General features: G+C 44.8%; 2 protein-coding genes across 3 annotated transcripts in view; both read left to right on the top strand.

Moving 5' to 3' along the window:
• Window positions 1-263: 263 nt before the first annotated feature.
• LOC311266774 (multidrug and toxin extrusion protein 1-like) lies at window positions 264-4,705 on the top strand. The gene is made up of 15 exons (XM_084369308.1): window positions 264-365; window positions 598-666; window positions 815-963; window positions 1,068-1,110; window positions 1,220-1,264; window positions 1,353-1,450; window positions 1,631-1,728; window positions 1,893-2,074; window positions 2,337-2,445; window positions 2,574-2,649; window positions 3,423-3,492; window positions 3,570-3,702; window positions 3,776-3,870; window positions 4,191-4,254; window positions 4,334-4,705. Exons 1-15 carry the CDS (start codon window positions 279-281, stop codon window positions 4,570-4,572), a joined length of 1,557 nt encoding a protein of 518 aa, XP_084225434.1. The 5' UTR covers window positions 264-278; the 3' UTR covers window positions 4,573-4,705.
• Window positions 4,706-5,757: 1,052 nt separating this feature from the next.
• ece2a (endothelin converting enzyme 2a) overlaps window positions 5,758-19,705 on the top strand; it is a 72,064-nt gene continuing 58,116 nt past the window's right edge. The window contains exons 1-2 of one of the 2 annotated variants that reach the window (XM_084368774.1): window positions 5,758-5,854; window positions 6,568-6,730. In XM_084368774.1, coding sequence (XP_084224900.1) covers window positions 6,571-6,730 — 160 coding nt within the window. In that variant the 5' untranslated portion in view covers window positions 5,758-5,854; window positions 6,568-6,570. Of the gene's footprint in view, window positions 5,855-6,138; window positions 6,158-6,565; window positions 6,731-19,705 lie in introns of those variants that run through there. The other variant, XM_084368775.1, reaches the window with a different exon arrangement.

Raw genomic sequence — 19,705 nt, 5'->3', positions numbered from 1 at the left:
CGACTGCCCATCAGAATACTAAGAAGCATATGTTTGCATAACTTTGTGCTGTCCTTCAGAGATGTGATAAAAACTGAAACTAAATGAGCCTGAGCAATTCTAGCTAAGGAACAGATGAAGCATTGCTCAAAGATTAGTGTTGATTTATCCTTAATTAGGCAAATGGCTTGTACACTCACCTGATTTAAAATTTACCTTATCTACTTACCTAATTTCTCAGGGTTTTTTTTTTTTCAAATGTCTTTTTCTTTTTCTCGTTTCAGTTCATTTCACAGTTGATGATCTTTCTCATCAATTTTGTCAGCGCGGTGTTCTGTGGTCACCTGGGAGAAACTGAGCTCGCAGGTGTGGCGTTAGCAATATCGGTGAGAGAAACACAACTTTACAACTGTCTGCAGTCACTCTTTGCTTAAAACCAGAGCTCATGCACTGACAATATCTGTGTTTTGTGATCCACTTAAGTAGTAAGATCTGTTATAAGTAAACAAAGTAATACCACAATTTGAAATTACCTCATTAAAAGTATAACTTCTGCTTCTGCTGTGTGTGTGTGTGTGTGTGTGTGTGTGTGTGTGTGTGTGTGTGTTTTGGACGCAGGTCATCAATGTGACTGGTATCTCAGTCGGCACTGGTTTGGCATCGGCCTGTGATACGCTCATATCTCAGGTACAATCTTGGTCAGAGCTCATTTGTCCATCCAAAGAAAGTCCAACCCGTCACTGTTCTGTGTCTCCTTCTGTGGATTGTGTTTCAGTATTTTCTTTCAGTTCGATATTTGTGTGCCCATGTCTGAACCGTGTTTTGTTTCGTGTAGACTTACGGGAGTGGAAACCTAAATCGTGTGGGAGTCATTCTCCAAAGAGGTGTTTTGATTCTGCTCCTGGCCTGCCTCCCCTGCTGGGCTGTCCTCATTAACACAGAGCCCATCCTACTCGCTGTCAAACAAAGCCCAGAGGTGGCACGGTCAGCATTCATCCACTTTACTTGTTCATATACTGTCATTTACTTATATTTAAGTCATTTGATTCAGTTTCTCGTAAATACGTCTCTGTGTTTGTTGTACGCAGAGTCTCCCAGCTGTATGTGAATATCTTCATGCCTGCTCTGCCAGTGAGTTCAGTCTGCACCAAAGCAAATATATACAATATATTCCCCGTAATTTTCCCATTTGTTTGCATTTTGAAGTTTGACTCACTCCTCTTCACTGTCCTGTCTGCAGGCTGCTTTCATGTTCCAGCTGCAGGGACGCTATCTACAGAACCAGGTACGGTGCACATCTACAGAAACACAATGACAGCTGGAGAACTGCTGTTAAAGTCCAAACTGAGTCCATGTTTGGTTTGAATTTGCAGGGTATTATCTGGCCTCAGGTGATCGCTGGATTGTTTGGAAATGTTCTTAATGCAGTTAGCAACTGCATCCTCCTCTACGTGCTGGATCTGGGTGTTGTGTAAGTGTACCGACCATCATAAGCAACTGGATAATAGGAATAGAGGTAGTTTGTATCTTTATATGTATACCTTCTTCTCAAGTGTTTCTATATCAGCCCTTCATCTATGGTAAAGTTTAATTTATCAGACTTAGAACGTCAGTGAAAGTTCACCTGTTGTTATTTTTGTGAACTCTTCAGTGGATCTGCAGCAGCGAATGCTGTCTCACAGTTATTGCTGGCACTGCTCTTGTACTTCTTCATTCGTTGGGGAGGGTTACACAAGGAGACGTGGTCTGGTGAGTTTTCTCTTTTCAACATTTCAGCATATTATTTTTAAATGTTCTAATATATAAAGAAAAGTGGACATTAACAGTAAGAGCTCTTTACTGTAGAGTTCAGGGTTCGTCACAGTGCAAAATTAGTTCAACATTTCCCTAACTTGTGAATCTCTGCCTCCTAGGTTGGTCTCTGGACTGTCTGCAGGAATGGGGCCTGTTCACCCAGGTGGCCATCCCCAGCATGCTTATGCTCTGTCTGGAGTGGTGGACGTTTGAGATCGGGGGATTCTTGGCTGGTGTGATCAGTGATCTTGAGCTGGGAGCTCAGTCAGTTGTTCATCAGATGGTCACTATTGCGTTCATGGTAATTCTGTCGCAGTTTATTTTTTGATGCAAACAGAACTGCAAATTGTGTCTGCAGTTACTCTGAGCTCCGACATTTGCTGAGTTGTCCTTTATTTCTAAACCATATTAGAAGATCTTGATTGCTGCTAAGATGTTATAAGTGTCTACTGGCAAACAATGAGCACAATAACAGGTTTTTAGGTCACCATTTCTTGTATTTTCTTCCCCAACCCTTTATAGTTCCCTTTTAAAAAGTGACACATAATATTTTATCTCCACAGTTCCCAATGGGATTCGGTCTAGCTGCCAGTGTGCGGGTTGGGAATGCTCTTGGTGCTGGGAACACTGAACAGGCCACTGCAACTGGCAAGGTCTCCATCATCTGTGCATGTAAGAACAAATGCATCCACACAGGCTACCTTCTGTAGAGTATTATAGAGTAAATACTTTTTTTTTTTAAATACATTGACCAGATTTGTTTATAACTGGCTTCTTCATCCTTCCTGTATTCAATCCAGTTGCAGTCTCATGCTTTGTTGGAATTATACTTGGATCATCAAAGGATGTGATTGGTTACATCTTCACAACAGAGACGTGAGTAAGACTGTGATGACTACTAAGGGGTATTTTTTAAGTCTTCAAATTATTTTTCCAAGTCTCAGATCTAATTGTCAGACTGCACTTCATCCAGCCTGACTGGGGATTGAGCATAATTGTGTCAGGTTTACAAAAAAGGACCCAAACGCAGACACAGATTCCGGCAAGTTAAACAATAAAAAACAGTTTTTAATGAAAGCTGATAACCAAAGTCCAATAATCCAAAATCCAACACATGATTAACAAAAAGGCAGAAAACTAAACAGTAAAACAAAATTAGAGGCGACCACTAAAGCCACAGGGAACAAATCCCGAACACAGGGAACTCAAGAGGATCGGGGAGTAGACACAGGAAGGCAGGAGAGACAGGATGACAACAGACGAACCAGCAAAGAGTGAGGGGAAAACACAGGCTTAAATACACAGGGAGTGATTGACTAATGAAACATTTATACACAGAAAAAGTGCAGGAAAACAGACAAAGAGAGGAAGTGGCAAGTGAACATGACACATGAGGATATAATTAACAAAATAAAACAGGAAATAACCAAACCAATCATCCAAACCATGACTGATTGTTGTCAAGAAACCCTTTGAGAAATGCAAAGCCTTTACAGAATGTTTTATATGTGTAACGTACTAAAACGATGGGTATGAAGGCAGTGTGCTACACTGAACATTCAAAAAAAGGACAAAATAATTTAATTTTCCGTCTTTGCACAAATTATGCATTTCTGCTCCACATGTAAATCTTTGTTTACATCTTTTAGAGACGTTGTTCAGCGGGTTGCTGATGCCATGATCATAATTGGATTCTTCCATCCTGCAGATGCCATGGCGGTAAGGGAGCAGTTTGAAGAAATGATATCATGTCAGGGCCGAGCGCAGAGCCTGATAGCTGTGTCTGATGTGTGCAGGGTGTGACAGGGGGCATCTTACGAGGAGCGGGGAAGCCGAGGATCGGGGCCGTCTGTAACTTGGTGGGATATTACTGCATCGGCATTCCTACCGGACTGTCCCTGATGTTTGCTGTCAAGATGGGCATCGTAGGTGAGGACGCTGCCATGAAACTCTGATGTCTTTGTTTGAAGCAAGTCTGAGTGATTTTTCGTCTTTGTGACAGGACTGTGGCTGGGCCTTCTCATTTGTGTCACTCTACAGTCCACATTCTTCATCATTGTCTTGTGGAAGATGAATTGGAGAAAGGCAGCTGAAGAGGTGAGTGAACACATCTCGAAACGTGAAAAATTACAGATAACGATAAGAAATCCAAGTGTTTTACCACCTTTAACTGAGTGTACAAAAGTAGTAATGAAAACAAGGGAGTAACCACACACACACACTCCCTGGTATTTTCTGCCCTCTACAGTCACAAGTAGGAAATGACACTAAACTTTTAAATAAATCATGTGATTCTGTGAATGCAATTTACAAAGTGACAGCTGTAATATCGGTATATTTGTTTATGTCCCAGTTTGTGGACAGTTATTGCCTTTGATGTGCGTTTACAAACAGCTGTCATCACTGTTTATGAGCAGGCAATGGTGAGAGCAGGAGTCCAGGTCCCAGAAAAGAAAGAAGCGCCGTCAGTGGAGATGACGGGTAAATAAACGCCTCACTTTCCCTTTTCATCGCATGTCCTCCTGTGCACAGAACTAACCCCTCTCCCCTCTCTGATTAGAAGGTCAGAGTGAGACCCAGGTCCACATCATTTCATCCAACATCCTGAGCTGTGAGGGGTGGAGCTCGGACCTGCAGACGCTCCGATCAGGCCGTGATGAGACAGCCGATGCTGCAGGTCCACGGCCTCTGTCGGTCAGGCAGCTGCTGTTGCGTCGAGGCCTGACTGTGCTGTTCATGGTGCTCGTCCTGGCAGCTGGGATACTCGCCAGCAAAATGCTTCTCAGACTGCTCAAATGACCCATAAATATCATACTGACTGTTGGCTGATGTCTCATTTTGTGACAGAGCAGAAAAATATGTTGAAAACATTGTCCAACCTTTTCATATTCCTCCAGGTAAAATGTTATTTCTTTTCATGTTTCGTGTACATGTCCTGTAAATTGATGCTACCTGAGGTTTAAGTTTGGTTTGTTTGCAAACAAAAAAAAGTTGATTAACGTGGTACAATGTTTTTTTAAAAATAGGTTTTGCAATTAAAGGAACAGTTCACCAAACATTTTGACTGTTTTTTCCTATATGATCACTGATAACTTATACAAAATAAACAAAATATGCTGTAAATCTAAAAAGCCCCTTTAATGTAAAATCTTTAGCAGACAATACAATATAAAAGTAGGTTTTATGATAATAATAATAACAACATTACATTATTTAGGCTACTTAAATCAAAAATGTTAAAGTAAATTGCTTAATAGACCAAAACAAAAACAAAACATGTCCATACAAAGCAGAGTAAAGCAGTAAATCCTCACACACAAATTCTGGGTTTGAATTTCTTCTCCAAAACTACACAGTGCCCCTTTAAAGCAAGTGTACCTCACAAAGGTCGCTTGAATGCACCCAGGAAATTCACAATAACTGTGTGAGACACGAAATTGTTAAATCATATTTCTCCACCTTCTCTTAAACATCCACTAAGAACCAGAACCAGAACACCTCTCTTCAAAACAACAACAACAACAACAACAACAACAACAACAATAAAAGACTGTTAGTTTCTCATCAGGAAGTGCAGACACTGTGATGTGCCTGCAGGTCCTGATGATGCGTTCCCGGAACCTCGGAACTCGAACAATCGCGACCACTTACCAGCAAAAACGACATTTGACATTTGAACGCCGACCCGTCCCACTCCTACCTAAACTTTGGACAAAACCACGTACCCTCACTTAATGAAGAAGCAGTTGATGTTGCATAACAATGGCAGCACCCATGGGGAGGGAGTAGGATGTATTACTAGACCTGCCCATTAATCAAATGTAAAATGGCATGTGTCATTTATCCTCCTCTGTTTCGTTTACAAGGAGGCTGAGGGTTTAACTGTGTATAGCTGCAGTACACTCATAAAGGAGTGCAGCTACTTATTTGCTTGGAGTCGGAAACCTGGAAATTCCGACCTTTGGCGCTGACATGAACGCAGCATCGCCTACGCGCATGCTCTCTGTGGCGCACTGTGGTGTCAAACTACAACACGTGGATTTTCTCACAGTTACGAGCCGCTGGTGTTGACGAGGAACCCGTGAGTATCTCTTATGTGAAGTGTGTTGTGTGTAACGTGTGTTGTAGTCTGAAAATCAAGTGTGTAATGTCAGTGACTGGTTGCTACAGCTGCTCAGTGTGAGGCTCGTGCCTCTCATCCCCGCATGCGCCGTGCAGTCAGTGTAGGACATAACCTGGATTCACGTGCTCCCATGGTGACAGGACGTATAGCTGCCCCCCCTTATTAACGTGAAGGGAAGTCCACGGTGTGTTCACGTCTTGAGCTTTGACGTGGAAACAACATGGACGCTACAAAGAAGCGTCTCAACAACACGAGCTTCACGTTAGTCCAGTGAAGAGACTGTCCTCCCACAGCTGTTGCTGCACCAGTATCACCTGCATTCACTGAAACCAGTTACATTCCTGTAATACTTTTGAAAGAAGGTGTTCACACAGCAGAAAATCCAGACAAGACGAATTGAAACTTGCACTTACTTGCAAGACTGTGGTCTGCAACATTTATTAAAGGGGCACTATGTAGTTTTGATATTTACAATATTAATGAAGTAATAATATAAACTCAAATATGATTTTTTCAATAACTGAATAAACAAGCTGTTCTCAGAGGAAAATAAGGAGTGAGATTCAGTGACGTAAAGTAAAGTTCAGCCACAGTGAAATCAGTTAAGAGTGTTTTATTCTGAAACAGACAATTATTTGATGATTCTTTGGTCACATTTACATTTAACAGAGAGTATGGACCACCTGCCAGACAACAACTCCAGGTACAAAGATGTTGACTACTGGGACGAGAGATACAGGACGGAGCAGAGTTACGACTGGTTGGGCAGCTTCTCCAAATTCCAGCACATTCTGGAAAAACACGTCAAGAAAGAAGACTCCATTCTGATGCTTGGTAAGAAGTGTTTTGTGTTTCTGATTGCATCTTCGTTATGGTTGAAAGTATCTTCTCTTCTTACTCCCACAACCAGTGTCTCCAGTGTCACCATCTGGGTGCGTACTGGTAAATTAGGGGTCCCCCAGTTAGAATACAGCTAAGGACTCTTTTTACATTTACATTTACACATTTAAGACTTGAATCTGTTCGCTTCACTAAGGTTTAACATGAGTTGAAGCAAAATCCTGTTGGCTTTGTGTTGAATGTGTCATATACACTGACAAGCCACAACATTAAAACCACTGACACAATGTTACAATGCAATGCTTAGCTGAGAAACCTTGGGTCCTGGTGTGTATGTGGATGCCGCTTCACATACACCACCCATCCAAACACCATTGCAGACCAGGTCCACCCCCCTCATGGCAAGGGGCACTCCCCAGCAGGACAGTGCACCCGACACACCACAAAAACTGCTCAGGTATGGCTTGAAGGACATGAGAAAGAGCCCATTCTCCAGATCCCAATCTGATCGAGCATCTGTGGGATGTGCGAGAAGTAGTCTGGTCCATGAAGCCCCCACACTCCAACATACAGGACCCCAAGGATCCACTACAAACGAGACACCACAGTAACACCCCCAGAAGTGTTTATGACCATGTCTTGACGGGTCAGAGCTGTTTTGGCTGCACAAGGGGAACAAACACACTATTAAGCAGGTGGTTTTAATGTTGTGGCTGATCGGTGTTTGATTTAGCCATCATTATGCCGGAGTGAAATGTGCACAAATGTCCACAAGATGTCCCTGTTCCCTCACAGATATCACCAGCAGTACCTGCAGTACTTGTTTATAAATGGCCCTGCAGCTCTGAGAAACCTGCTACAGAAGCATCTGAAGCATGAACACTTTGTTTTGGCTGCTGAACATACAATAGATATTTATGTGGAGGTTTGAGGTGGAGGCATTTTCACTATTAGCACAAATACTTCAGTGAGTTCCTCTTGGTTTAATTTGAAAAAATGCATCCGTTCATAGTTAACATATTGAATATTCACACCACATCACAGTGGGTTTGGTTTTTGATTGTTTTATCTGTTTAATCATCAAAACAAGCACTTTTTCCCTGAGGTGAAGCTGCACACTTTGATGCAGTCACTTCTGATTAGCTGCAATAAGTGGCATCGTTGACAAAGATTTGGATTATAAAAGGTTTTAAAGAAGTTGTTTTTAATTTCTTGTTAATCTTTAGGATGAGTTATGAGCAGAGTGTTAAAGACTTCTTCTTTGTGAGGCCTGTTATACCTCCACAGAAGCATAGAGGGCTACGGTGCTCCGTATTCTTCTGATGCGAGCCTTGTTTATGCATGCTCAGTGGTGTTTTGCGTGTGTTTGTGTGTGTGTGTCAGGGGGTTTGTTAAAATTTGTGTCAGGGAGTGACGGGGGCTTCTGCTGCATGTGTGTGTGTGTGGGTAAAGGGGGGAGGGGAGGAGGTCGTCAGAAGTTGGATATTCTTTACTCGGCAAAAAACCTCTCCGCGTGTTGCTGCCAGACAACTTTATTCCACCTGGGGATCTTGTCTTTTAATTTGGGTGATGGTGGTCGGGTGCGGTGAAGACGTTGACAGACACATAGATAGTATGCAGCCTGACTTTTTTCTAGCATGCGTCACAGGCACACCTACAGCAGAGGCGTGAGTGGGCTCCAGAGTCTGATATATAGAATATTTTCTCTTGCCTCTCTCCTGCGTTGCAGTGCAGCAGGCAACACCAGGGCAGACCACTTTCTGCACGCTGATTTAAACCCGAAGGAGAGCCATTATATCGCTTGAGAGCTCTCATCTTGGAGGGCATCTCTCTCTCTCTCTCTACCTCTCTCTACCTCTCGCTCTCCTCTCTCCAGATCGTGGGATCACACGTTTCTGTCACCAGCACGTGTTGATGTCTACTTCAACAACACACATGCACAGATGAAAAGCTGTATAGATACTAGAGGAGCCTACTATAAAGATGCATAAGCCCTCACGTGTTGTTAAGACATTAAGGGCTCTTAAAAGCACTCGTATATCGCCGCGCTCGGCCAAACGCCTGCCACGGTTGTACGCATCTCCCGGCTCACTTGTCAAGTCCGTAAAAACCGGAGAGACCACTGGCTCGTATAAAATGACACAATAAATTATCGTCACGATAGGGGGAGGGGGGCCAGGGCCTAACTTGGGAGACAGGAGGGAAGACGTCAAAGAAAGACTCCAGGCACCACGGCGCTGCTTGTGTGGGTGATGGGTGGATAAAGGGAAGAGAGATGGAGGGGAGGTAAATAACTAATCAGGTTTGGGCCACTCAGCTGTCTCAGATGGAGGTCATTTCCATTTAGATAATCTGTAGAGCACAGAGAGAGGGATACAAAGGAGGGAGGGATGCGTAGACGAGGAGAATTGGGATGCTTTGCCGCATGCTGATGACAGCTGTAACGTCTTCCTCCTCCGTCGTTTTGCTCACGTGCGTCGCTTCAGTCGGTGTCGTCTGTTTATCCGTACAGTTGCGTTTTTTGTTGACGCCCTCTCAGTCTCCGTCTACCTGTTCCCCCCCCCACCACCACCACCCTTCTCCCCACCTCCCTGGTAACCCACTTCTGCCTTTCTTTATTCTGTCTTTGTCATGAACTCCTACTCAGCAGTATGAGTCCTCATGTCTAGACTGTAACCACACACAGTCCTGCGTCTGCATGTCAACAGATTCATGCACGCCTGGAGTGCAGCCAGATAACGTAAGAAGGCATGAGCAGATGTAAGCTTGATATCTTCTGTGTTAGGGAGTTGATCAGTTTCGATTGATGTTGCTACAGTCAGTGGCAGTAGGATCATAATAGCTCCACTTTTAAAGATGAGGTTGATGACATCCTCGATCCAGGAAGTTGACTCCTGTCTTTTTTGTGGTATTCTTTATCTTTATGTCAACAAATCCTCTGAAAATGCAAAATCCAACATGTAAGTGCTCATACTAACAGGTAGGACCTCACTTGTCCACATAATTGAGGCACATCTTTCTTCATTTTGATGAATTGTAGTTTATTTTCAATCACCCTACATACACCGTAACACAGCAGCAGTGAGCAGTAGCCCCTCAGCAGATACAGTATTTACTGCTGTTTGAGTGCAGCTGTTTTTGGAAATGATGTAGCCTTTTTATAAAAAACAGATGCTAATTTGAAAGCGTGAAGGCGTTGGCCTTCCCATTGGAAGCAACTTGAGGTTCACTGTCTTTTTTTGACACACGGGGGTGAGGAGCTGGATATCGCACCGCCAACCCTGTGATCAGCGGACGGCACGCTCTTTCTCCTGGGTGGCTTCTGGAAATAAGATACAGTATTGATCCTGTAGTCTAGGTGGGAAAATCATTCATAATAGCATATCCTAGTTTAGAAGCTGCTACAGCCCACTCAGACGCCCACTTCACCCACAATGACATTAGGTCAGTGCTGTTTCTGCTTTAAACTGATGCAGAAAGTTGCTCCGTTAGAGTGCAGGGACATTTCTGGGAATGGTGATGTGGAGGACCACAGGTAATGGCACAGTGGTATCGGAAATTAAAATAAATATTGAAGTTTGATGGCTCATGAATATGCCTACGGTTATAACTCTGCTCACTTTACAGTCTCATAATGTGACATAACTATGCTCATTATTGGGTGCATGGTAAGCTGAAGGCCTGAGGTTGTGTGTGTCATGGCATTGCGTCAAGCCGTCCCTGCCCCTCCACCTGACCTGTGTGTCTGTGTGTGTGAGCAACGTTAGCGAGCATTAGCAGCGATCGACTCACACACGGTCCAATTCCCGCCTGCCGCACAGCCACGGCTCCTTTTTTTACGGCTTGCTCCGGGCCGCTGCCAGTGATGTAATGACCCCGCGTCTCCGAGTGGTCAGCGCTCAGGCCTTGTTCCCCCGAGGCGAGAGGTGATGATGTAATGGCTCTGTTCTCCAGCAGCGAGCGGTGCTCGAGATGTGTGTGAGGTTGCATCCTGGGAGAGTGGATCTGCATTTAGTGCTCTGTACATGTTAACGTCAGTGCGCCCGGTATGGAGGGCATGACGCAAAACGCCACAGGGCTGCTCGTGGGTAGGTGCGTCGTAGCATCGGTGCTGACAGGATATTTTTTTAAATGGAGAGTGTGGTCACATACAAGAGGTTGTTCAGGAATATCTAGAGTTTACAGAAGCTTTCTCAGAACAAGACACATGCAGGCACACTGACACAAAGGTCGCTGCACAGCAACAACAACTGATGCTATAATCTTTAGGTTATTTAAGGTTTGAAGTTATGAGTCATTGGCTATTTACCAGTATGACCTGTTTATATGCTGGCCACTGGTTTTGTTTTGTCACAATGGTTTTGATATTTTATGCTTTAATGAGTTGATGAATTAATTTCTCAACTGACAGAAATGTTTTATGCCTCGACAGCTGTGACCGGAGGCGTTTTCGGGTTGTATGTACGTACGTGTCCCATTAATGATGAAGTAATTAGAGTTTGGTGGCCAAAGGTCAGATTTCAAGGTCACTGTGACCTCACAAAACACATTTTTGCCCTTAACTATGATAGAACTGGACATACAAATGTATAGTAGGATTAAACCTGAACAGACACAGGCACGCAGGTGACGAAAAGAGAGACACAAGGGCTAATGAACACATGAAACACAGGTGAGCACAGAAAACAGATGGGAAAAGACAGGACAGGAAGTGGAAAGTCACAACAAGACACACGAGGAAGAATTCTACAAAATAAGACAGGAAACATCTAAACTGAAAACCAAAAACATGACCGTGACGATGCAGCTTTTTTGTCCTTCACGATGGGAAGCCGAATGTCTTTGACCCACAGTTTTCCAGAGCTTTCATCTGCATCTCGTGGCCCTCTTCAGATGATAACATTAGCAGGCATGCACTTTCTGTTTTACACAGCATCCCAATTTTTTGGGAAGCCGGATCATATAATCAGCAGATGAACTGCTCATAACAGTTTCTAGTGCAGCTCCACTGTGCATGTAATAGACTTATAGGGCTTGTTTCATCCTCCTTTAATGTCCTGCGTCGCTCCCTCCTTTTAGCTCACCTGACGTCAGTGTCCTGTCACTTTCTGGGTTCCTTCAGCTCCTGAGGCTGATGTAAGCCGCGTTTATTGGCAAAGGAATACGTGAGTGTGACTGTTCACTCAGCTGTTGTATAACTATGTATAGCCCTGCGCCTTGACTACAATGACATTATACCTTCTTATATAGATCATGACTACACGCTAGCAGCGATGTAAAGACCTCCTGCCTCATGCACGCCCCATCTCGTCATCCATATCTCCCCCTCCATCACCTCCTTCCGTCAACTCCCGACACCGCTCGCCTCCTCCATTTCCCCCTCGCTGTCTCACCTCCTTTGTTCCTCGTTGCCCCACTCATACCTCCCCTGCCCCTCCCCTTAGCCTACTTGTCAGTATTTGGTATCAAAGACGTCCACCTGTGTGCCCTGAGCCAGTCTGACCTATATATAGCCGGAACAGAGGTGTTTACAACAGTGTCGAGAGCAGTGGGAGCTGCACTTTTCTCAGGAGAGTCCAACTAACCGTTGGTGGCCTATTATGTTGAGCTACGGCTCATTCAGAAAATTGGCCTCCCACGTTTCTAGGTTAGCTATCAGTCAGTGCTGCTGCTTGATTTTTTAAATTTGTTATGTAGCATTTATTACCAATACTCAGTGTGTTTAATGTGTTATACACTCTGCAGGTCAGTTTTATGTTTTCTGTTCTTATCAAAAACCCATGCACATAAAAGCGTGCTGTCTGTTTGTGAACCTGCATGCAGCACCTGCCCAACGGGAGGAACACACGAACTGAGCAGGAGGATTTGATTTCAGTGTTAACGGGGCGATCTTAGGTGACAGTCCTCTCACATCCCTTTTTTCCGCAGTATTGGAAATGCACACACATGCACGCACACACACAAACACACTGGCACAAAATGCTGATGGGATGGAAAGTCACTGGCAACACACAGAGAGTGTGTGGGTGGTGAGTGAGAGAGATCTGAAGTCAGGAGTTATGTCTTAGCAGCTGTTAGGAGATGCAGCTGATATGTGCTGCAGCCCTCATTTCCAAAGTTTCGACATGTGTCCATGTAACCTTTCCCTCTTTTTTCCCCCCTTATTGCCATCCCTCCCACTTTTTGTTATTTGCTTTCTTCCCACATTTCATCCTTTACACTTATCCTCCCCTCTGTTCTCTCCTCTTGACTCTCACCGTCCACACAGACGAGCACATGCATGTACACACCTCCTCCTCCTCCTCCTCCTCGGCTGTGCTGGGGACAACAACAGCAGCGAGGCCGTGAGGAACAGGAAGCTTTCAGAGGGATAATAGAACCGAGAGACAGGCCTCGGCCATTTCACGCTTGCCCTTCCTCTTATTGATTGCAGCCCTTCCTTCCTGTGGCGGCTGGAGGCGGAGCGCGTCTCATCAGATAGGCCCTGTATCAGCTCCGTCCTCCCCTGTAGCTGGAATATACCGGTTTCATGTGTTTAACAGTGGCCTCATTTTGAAGTGACAGCCTCTGAGATTTGTGTATGTTAATCACACTCGTGTCATGGTCTTGCATCGATGGTACAGAAGGGTTTGCGTGTCTTGTTTGGTAATAACGAGCGCTAATGAGGCCGTGGTTTTGTGTTGCTTTTGGATTAAACCTGCCAGGAACGAAGTAATGCAGCAAAAAAAAGTGGAGCTGCTAAACAAACAACGGCAGTAGAGGTTGTTTAGTCTGCAGTGTCCTCTGGCCTGAACCAGAGTGAGATCACACACACACACACACACACACACACACACACGCATACAAATATATATACCGTCCATGCACACAAAATTCTGTTCACCGCCGCCCTGTCTGTCTGTCTTTACCTCGACGTGCTGAACAATCGACAGCAGGCGCAAAACTGCAGCAGACGAGGTGTGAATGGAGGATGGGTTGAGTCAATGAACGGCTGCATGGATGAATGAATGAATGAAAGGCAGAAGAACAGAGAAGGTGGAGGAGAGTGTAGTTTGAGGAGGATGGATTCTTACCCCCCCCCCACCCCACCTCTCTTCATACTGCTCCCTCTCTCTCTCCTCCCTACCCACCCCCTTTTTTCAGCATCCGGATTGGCTGCTTGCAGTTTTTCAGGGAGCCCTCACCATGCAGCAGTCAGTAAGTCAGTAGGGGCAACCCTCCCTGCATTCACCCGCACCACCACCCTTCCCACCGCCGCCTCCACCCCTTCCTCTCCCCTTCTTTTTTGCCGCTGTAAGGAGTGGTGCTGTTTATGAATGAGCCTCGGCGTCGCAGAATGTGAATGAAAAATAAGAGAGGGAGCGGGCAGATAAGGGGGTGCGGGCTGAATGAAATGCAGCAAAAGCAGGGAAGAAAAATGGAGGAAGGATGCTGAATGAAAATCACAAGGGTGGGATGGAGCGGGGGGGAGGAGGAGGTGCGGCGGGGAGGCGGTGGGCGATAGATATGAGGAGGGAATGTGAAATATTATTGGTGAGATAGCCGCGCTCCAATTGCTGTGTCCCTTTTGGAGCTGTCATCCTGTGTGTGTGTGTGTGTGTGTGTGTGTGTGTGTGTGTGTGTGTGTCTATGGCAACGTCCACCCTCATAGGTATGCAGATCAGGGGGGATGCTGGGAAGGAGGATGCCTGGACTTGTGGCTGATTTGCCTATGAGCCAATGGGAATCTCCACTACCTAAGTAACACGCACACACACGGCCCTACACACACACACGCGGCTTTCTCTGCAAGCTGGTGCTCCGTGCTTTGAATAATAACGGGGTTACCCGGGCAACCAGGCTCGGATGATCGATGGGCCCAGCCCCGATAAACAGAGCACAGAGCCGGTGTTGGTGTGTGTGTCACTGGGTTTCTCATGTCGCAGTGGGAGTTTCTTTGTTCTGGGACAATTAGAAGATAGCTTATTATCAAATCTCTTCTGACCTGTGATTATATGCACGTACGTGTGTGCGTGTGGGTACACAGACTACGCACAGTATTCCTGTGTGTGCGCATGTTGGCGTGAGAAGAAGTGTGTGCTGTCTGTGTGCGGATATGGAGGTTTTTTTTTTTTTCTTCCAGTGAATGACTCCGTTCTCAATGACACTGAACAACCTTGGTGAGAGGGCTTGTGCAGGCGGACCTTGGGGGTGACCACACGCACGCCACGCACACACACACTCTCCTGACTCACTCACTTACGGTAATAATCCGGCCATCGGGAAAGAAAGAGGCTACGTGGCTTTTACTCACCCCTTCAGAGAGTGCAAATTATACAGCTAGCCAACGTGTCCGACTGAGTACTTGATTTGATTAAATGCGGCCTGCACACAAGTGCTGTTGTTGTGAGGGTAAGCTAGCATGTTGGGAGACATAAACTGGATTGGATGCAGGTGGGAATCGAAGATGTAAAAAGATGTGTGGACAATGAAGGTGGTGAAGTGAGCAAGTGACACACAAAGAGAAGGAATGGGACTTCGGTGTACAGCTTTGGTGCCACATTTGATATAATGGTGAAATAAGAACACTTATTCAGAGACACACTCAGGACAAATTAATTAAATCCTAACGGGTTCAGAAAGTCTCCAAATGCACTGAAACCCACTATAAATCTGGCATAAGGAGCATAATAGTATATTAGAATCTCATCAGTATTAAATCTTTCATAAAATGGTACATTTTGACTCTGTGTATAATGAGGAAATGGAGCAACTAGTCCAGTGTCAGTCATTCTCCTCCCCTTCTGCTATCTGTATGAACATAATGAGCTGGCTTACCTTTCTTTTGCGTCTGTTTTTTGAAAGCTAGGGCTCACCTCCCCACATGCACACCGCTGCCTTGGCTTTCGCGCCGTCCAATACATTTGTGATTGGTTTAAAAAAAATACAAACCATCTTGCGATAGGACCACTTCAGCTGTGATGCCGGCCAACATGGTCACATACTGAACCGTGACTACTCAGTAGTGATTACTACGTTCGACCTTCATTCTGACCTCTGTACACACCTGTAAAGTTTCCTGACTGCACCCTGCACAGTTGGCTGGACAACAACTTTCTTTGCAAAATTCTGGCCACAGACTTATTAACACCTGGCAAAATACTGCAAATCACTTACAAAAGTACGACATTTTTGCCATGATGACACACACAAACTGGGAACGAGTCTGAGAATTTTTCCCTCGTTGCAGAATTATAATGCACACATGCAGCTCGGCCTTTCTCCAGTGCTGGCAAAGCACTCTGGAAATAGGTCTGGCTGTACGAGACAGTGGAGCAGCTGATATGTGTTCACTACAGTAATGTTAAGTACCCCAATGTCTGATTAGTGTTTAGTAATTAAAGGTTACTCAAATTACAGAAAAAACATATACTGTCTCACTAACCACTAACTAATGGTATCTAGCCACGGTGATAGGTTTGTTATCACTTGTACCAGGTTTAAGATGTGTAACAGCCTCCAACCTAATACAATGGCAATGAATGAAAGTTAAATTTTTGGGGGCCTGAAGTATTGAAGCAGCGTCTCTCTCCAGAGATGAAACAACGTCCCCAATAAGCTGCGTAATCCTTAAAACACAGTGTCAGGAGTTTTAAAGGCTATTTGAAAACTGTTCACCAGAAAGGATTATCCAGAGTGAAGGAGACGCTGATAATGGAACGATAGTTTGGTCTTGAATGTTGTTTTCCGCAATGACTCCATTAACCTCCATTGTATTTCGGTGGTGTATGTGTGATATGTGTCCGTGGCTGCGGTCCACCTCATTCAGAGGTGAGGGAGAAAATATGGCCATTAAATCAAATTAAATTAAGTATTTCTGAATAAATTATTTTAATGTAAGCCTCCATTAAACTTTAACGAAGTAGGCTCTTTGAAATGGTTTAATGTTACAAGCATAATGCTCTGACAAACCTGTGTGTGTGTCTGTTGAGGCTGGGGAATACAAAGCTGATTGGCATTAACACAACCTCTTCTGTCTGCACCGCACACTTCTGCATCACATTACCCTCCCTCCCTCCCCTCTCCCTCACCTCTTCTCTTCCCTCTGCCAGGGGAGGGGGAGCAGAGAGGAGGAGGAGGAGGAGTAGGAAGGAAGAGTAGCTGCTGAGAGGTGCATCTGCAGCCAAAGTCGCCTCTCAAGAACTGAAGTGTCATCCTGGAGCTCGCTGTGCATTTCTCACAAAGACATTATGTCGACCTCAAAGGAGGGTCATCTGAGCGTATTCAGAGTCGCACTGCTCTTTTGTCATGAATACCAAAAGACGAGCTCCCCTCGCTGTACGTCGCTGCACAAAAGGTCACTCCTCTGCGACCTTGTGCACACAAATCTGTGATTGCGGCGACGGGCTCTGTCCAACATGTAAGACATTAAAATGACGGATAGGACTGTTTGTTCAGACCGGTGAAGCTTTGAGAGAATTAACCGATGTCACTGTACTCACAGAGCGATTTAGAAGTGACGAAATGAACAACACAGATGTGCATGACGCAGGAACATTAAAGCAGATGTGGCCCTGCTATTAAGCCGACAGTGACGTAGCATGCAACGGTATAAAACAAGTAAAACAGGATTTGGGATTTGCTTTTGTGGTTTCTCAAGATCAGGCACGTAACGTTCAGGATGCATTTGGATCTACAGTAATTGCTCACCCATATCTAAATATGGTCACTTACATATAACACACTCCCAGTCACAGCTGAATACCCTGTCAGTTTTTGAAGTGTGTACTCCAGGCGAGGTACCAAACAACCACTGCAGTGTCAGCATCACTTACTATGTTGCAGTGAGATGGACCATTACGACGCCGGACCTCTTAAAGGCACACAAACATGCTCACACAGGGAGCTAATTATACTGTTTGTAAAAACTCGAGACACTCGGTATCTAGAGGTTTGTGAAAGAAAGGGAATTTTGTTTTATAGAGTTGCTTCCGGTCAGACAGAGAGCTACGCAGACACTGTCCTGGGTCTCGATGGCGTCATTAACTTATCATCACATTGCTCCGAGCAGGGAAAGCCCTGTCAGCGAGGTAATGTGCGTGCGTCACCGATGTGCTGTAGTTCTCAGTGACGCACTGATGTTGCAAGCCTGCTGTGGCAGTGTAAAGTTACACACTTCAGTCACATCTGAATAAATGAGGTGCTGTCTATATTTTGTGGTTTGTGAGGGAATCTGCAGCAGCACGTTCAGTGTTTGCTCATGTCTCAGAATGTACAGACAGCTCAGGAGAGAGACAACTGTGTCCTTGTTCCATTCTGCACACACGTTTTCTGCAGTATAAAGAAACTAGAATACTTTTGTACTTTGTACAAAAGCCACTTTCTGTTATTTTCTCATCCACTGAAAGGAAATGACACAACATGCATGAAAGGATGTCAGTCACTCCACATGAGAAAGAAAATACTTCCAAATATTTAAAGCTGCTTTAATCACAATATTCATAGTAACAAATCACATGAATTTCTGTTGGTTGTAGTAACAAACCCACAACGAATTATCACCAAAGTCCTTACAGGCAAGTCTTGCTACTTGGCAGCCCTCTTGGCAACAGCCCCTGCCAGTTATTAGAAGACCAGGCCTCTATTTAAATGAATGGGGAGAGCCAAAACTTTGCTTTCAATGGTCACAGAGAAATTAAAAAGTGCATGAACAGATTCACCAGTCAGATTTTTAACTGCCATGAATCTTTTAAATGTGCGCTGGTGTCAGTGCAACAACATGATTGGCTGATATACTTTTACCATATGCTACTTAAGTTCTCACCATGTGCTACTTGATCAACAACAAATGGCAGACACGCAGTAAGCGTCTATCTGGTGCTGATGCGTTTTTATCGATCCCACCACAGTTCTTGGTTGGCTTTGTTGGTTACGTTCTTCATACACAGTAGCTCTAGTCGGTAATGTCTGTTTTCTTTGCGGTTAATGAGATGTAGTTCTGTGGACAAACACACCAACATCTCCACTGGTCTTCTGTTGCTCCCTTTCCGAGCCACTCTTCTCTGAAAGAGTGTCTCTGGGCTCTTTCAGTAGAGCGGACTGGCTGGTTAGGCCGCTGGTCCGCAACCTGGCCTGTCCGCTAACGAGCCCAGAGACACTGCAGCTGCAGTTAAAGTTTATTTAACAGTACATTTACCATTTGTTATTAATAGTTATTAGAAAGTGTTACCATTTTTTTTTGTTCTCCGGCTTTGAGATGCTTGTTGATATCCTCTGTGCTGTAGCATGCCCAGCATTCTGATGTGCCATAGCAGGAAATCCACAGATGTTGTAATTATGGTTTGCATTTCTACTATGTTTACCACTTCCACTGACTGAATTTTGTTGTTTTCCCAGTGTGAGGCCCCCTCAGAATTAGTAGTCTTTGTAGTATGAGACATAGATTACACCACCATATTCGTCGTAGCTCTGTGACAACACCACCTTGGCGTCTGTCTCCTTTCTTCTACCTTGTCGGCCTGTTATCTTTCACCAGAACCTTGCATTGCCGTATCTTCCACATATGTCTCCAAATCCCCTCGTCATCCTCCCCTGTAAGACCATTACCGCAGCTAAGTCGTTAAATACACTGATTTTTTGTGTGTCCGTCTGTGTGTGTGTGTGCGCCCAATAGGATTTTGAGGAGAGCGCTGGCTTTGTGAGAGGCGGCCCCCAGCACTCTTACATAATGCTGCTTGTAATGCTGCAGGCACAGACTAACAGACCTGAACCTCCACCTCTGCATCTTCATGTCAGCCTACATGTCTGTCTGTCTGTCTGTCTCGCACAGCCAGTGTCTGTAGATCTCTCTCGTCGCTCTGCCTCTTAGTTATGTGCTTAAATATGAGCCAGAGTATCTACATTAACTACTAACAGACAACATTGTCTCTCTTTGTGCCTTCTTAACTGACAGATTTACTCCCCGAGTCTCCGTTTCTAATGCTCTGCCTG

The sequence above is a fragment of the Pagrus pagrus genome (assembly GCF_965226575.1).
Source record: "Pagrus pagrus genome assembly, chromosome: 12".
Lineage (NCBI taxonomy): Eukaryota > Metazoa > Chordata > Actinopteri > Spariformes > Sparidae > Pagrus > Pagrus pagrus.
Note: the sequence above shows the minus strand (reverse complement) of the source record. Positions and strands in the feature narration are given on the sequence as shown.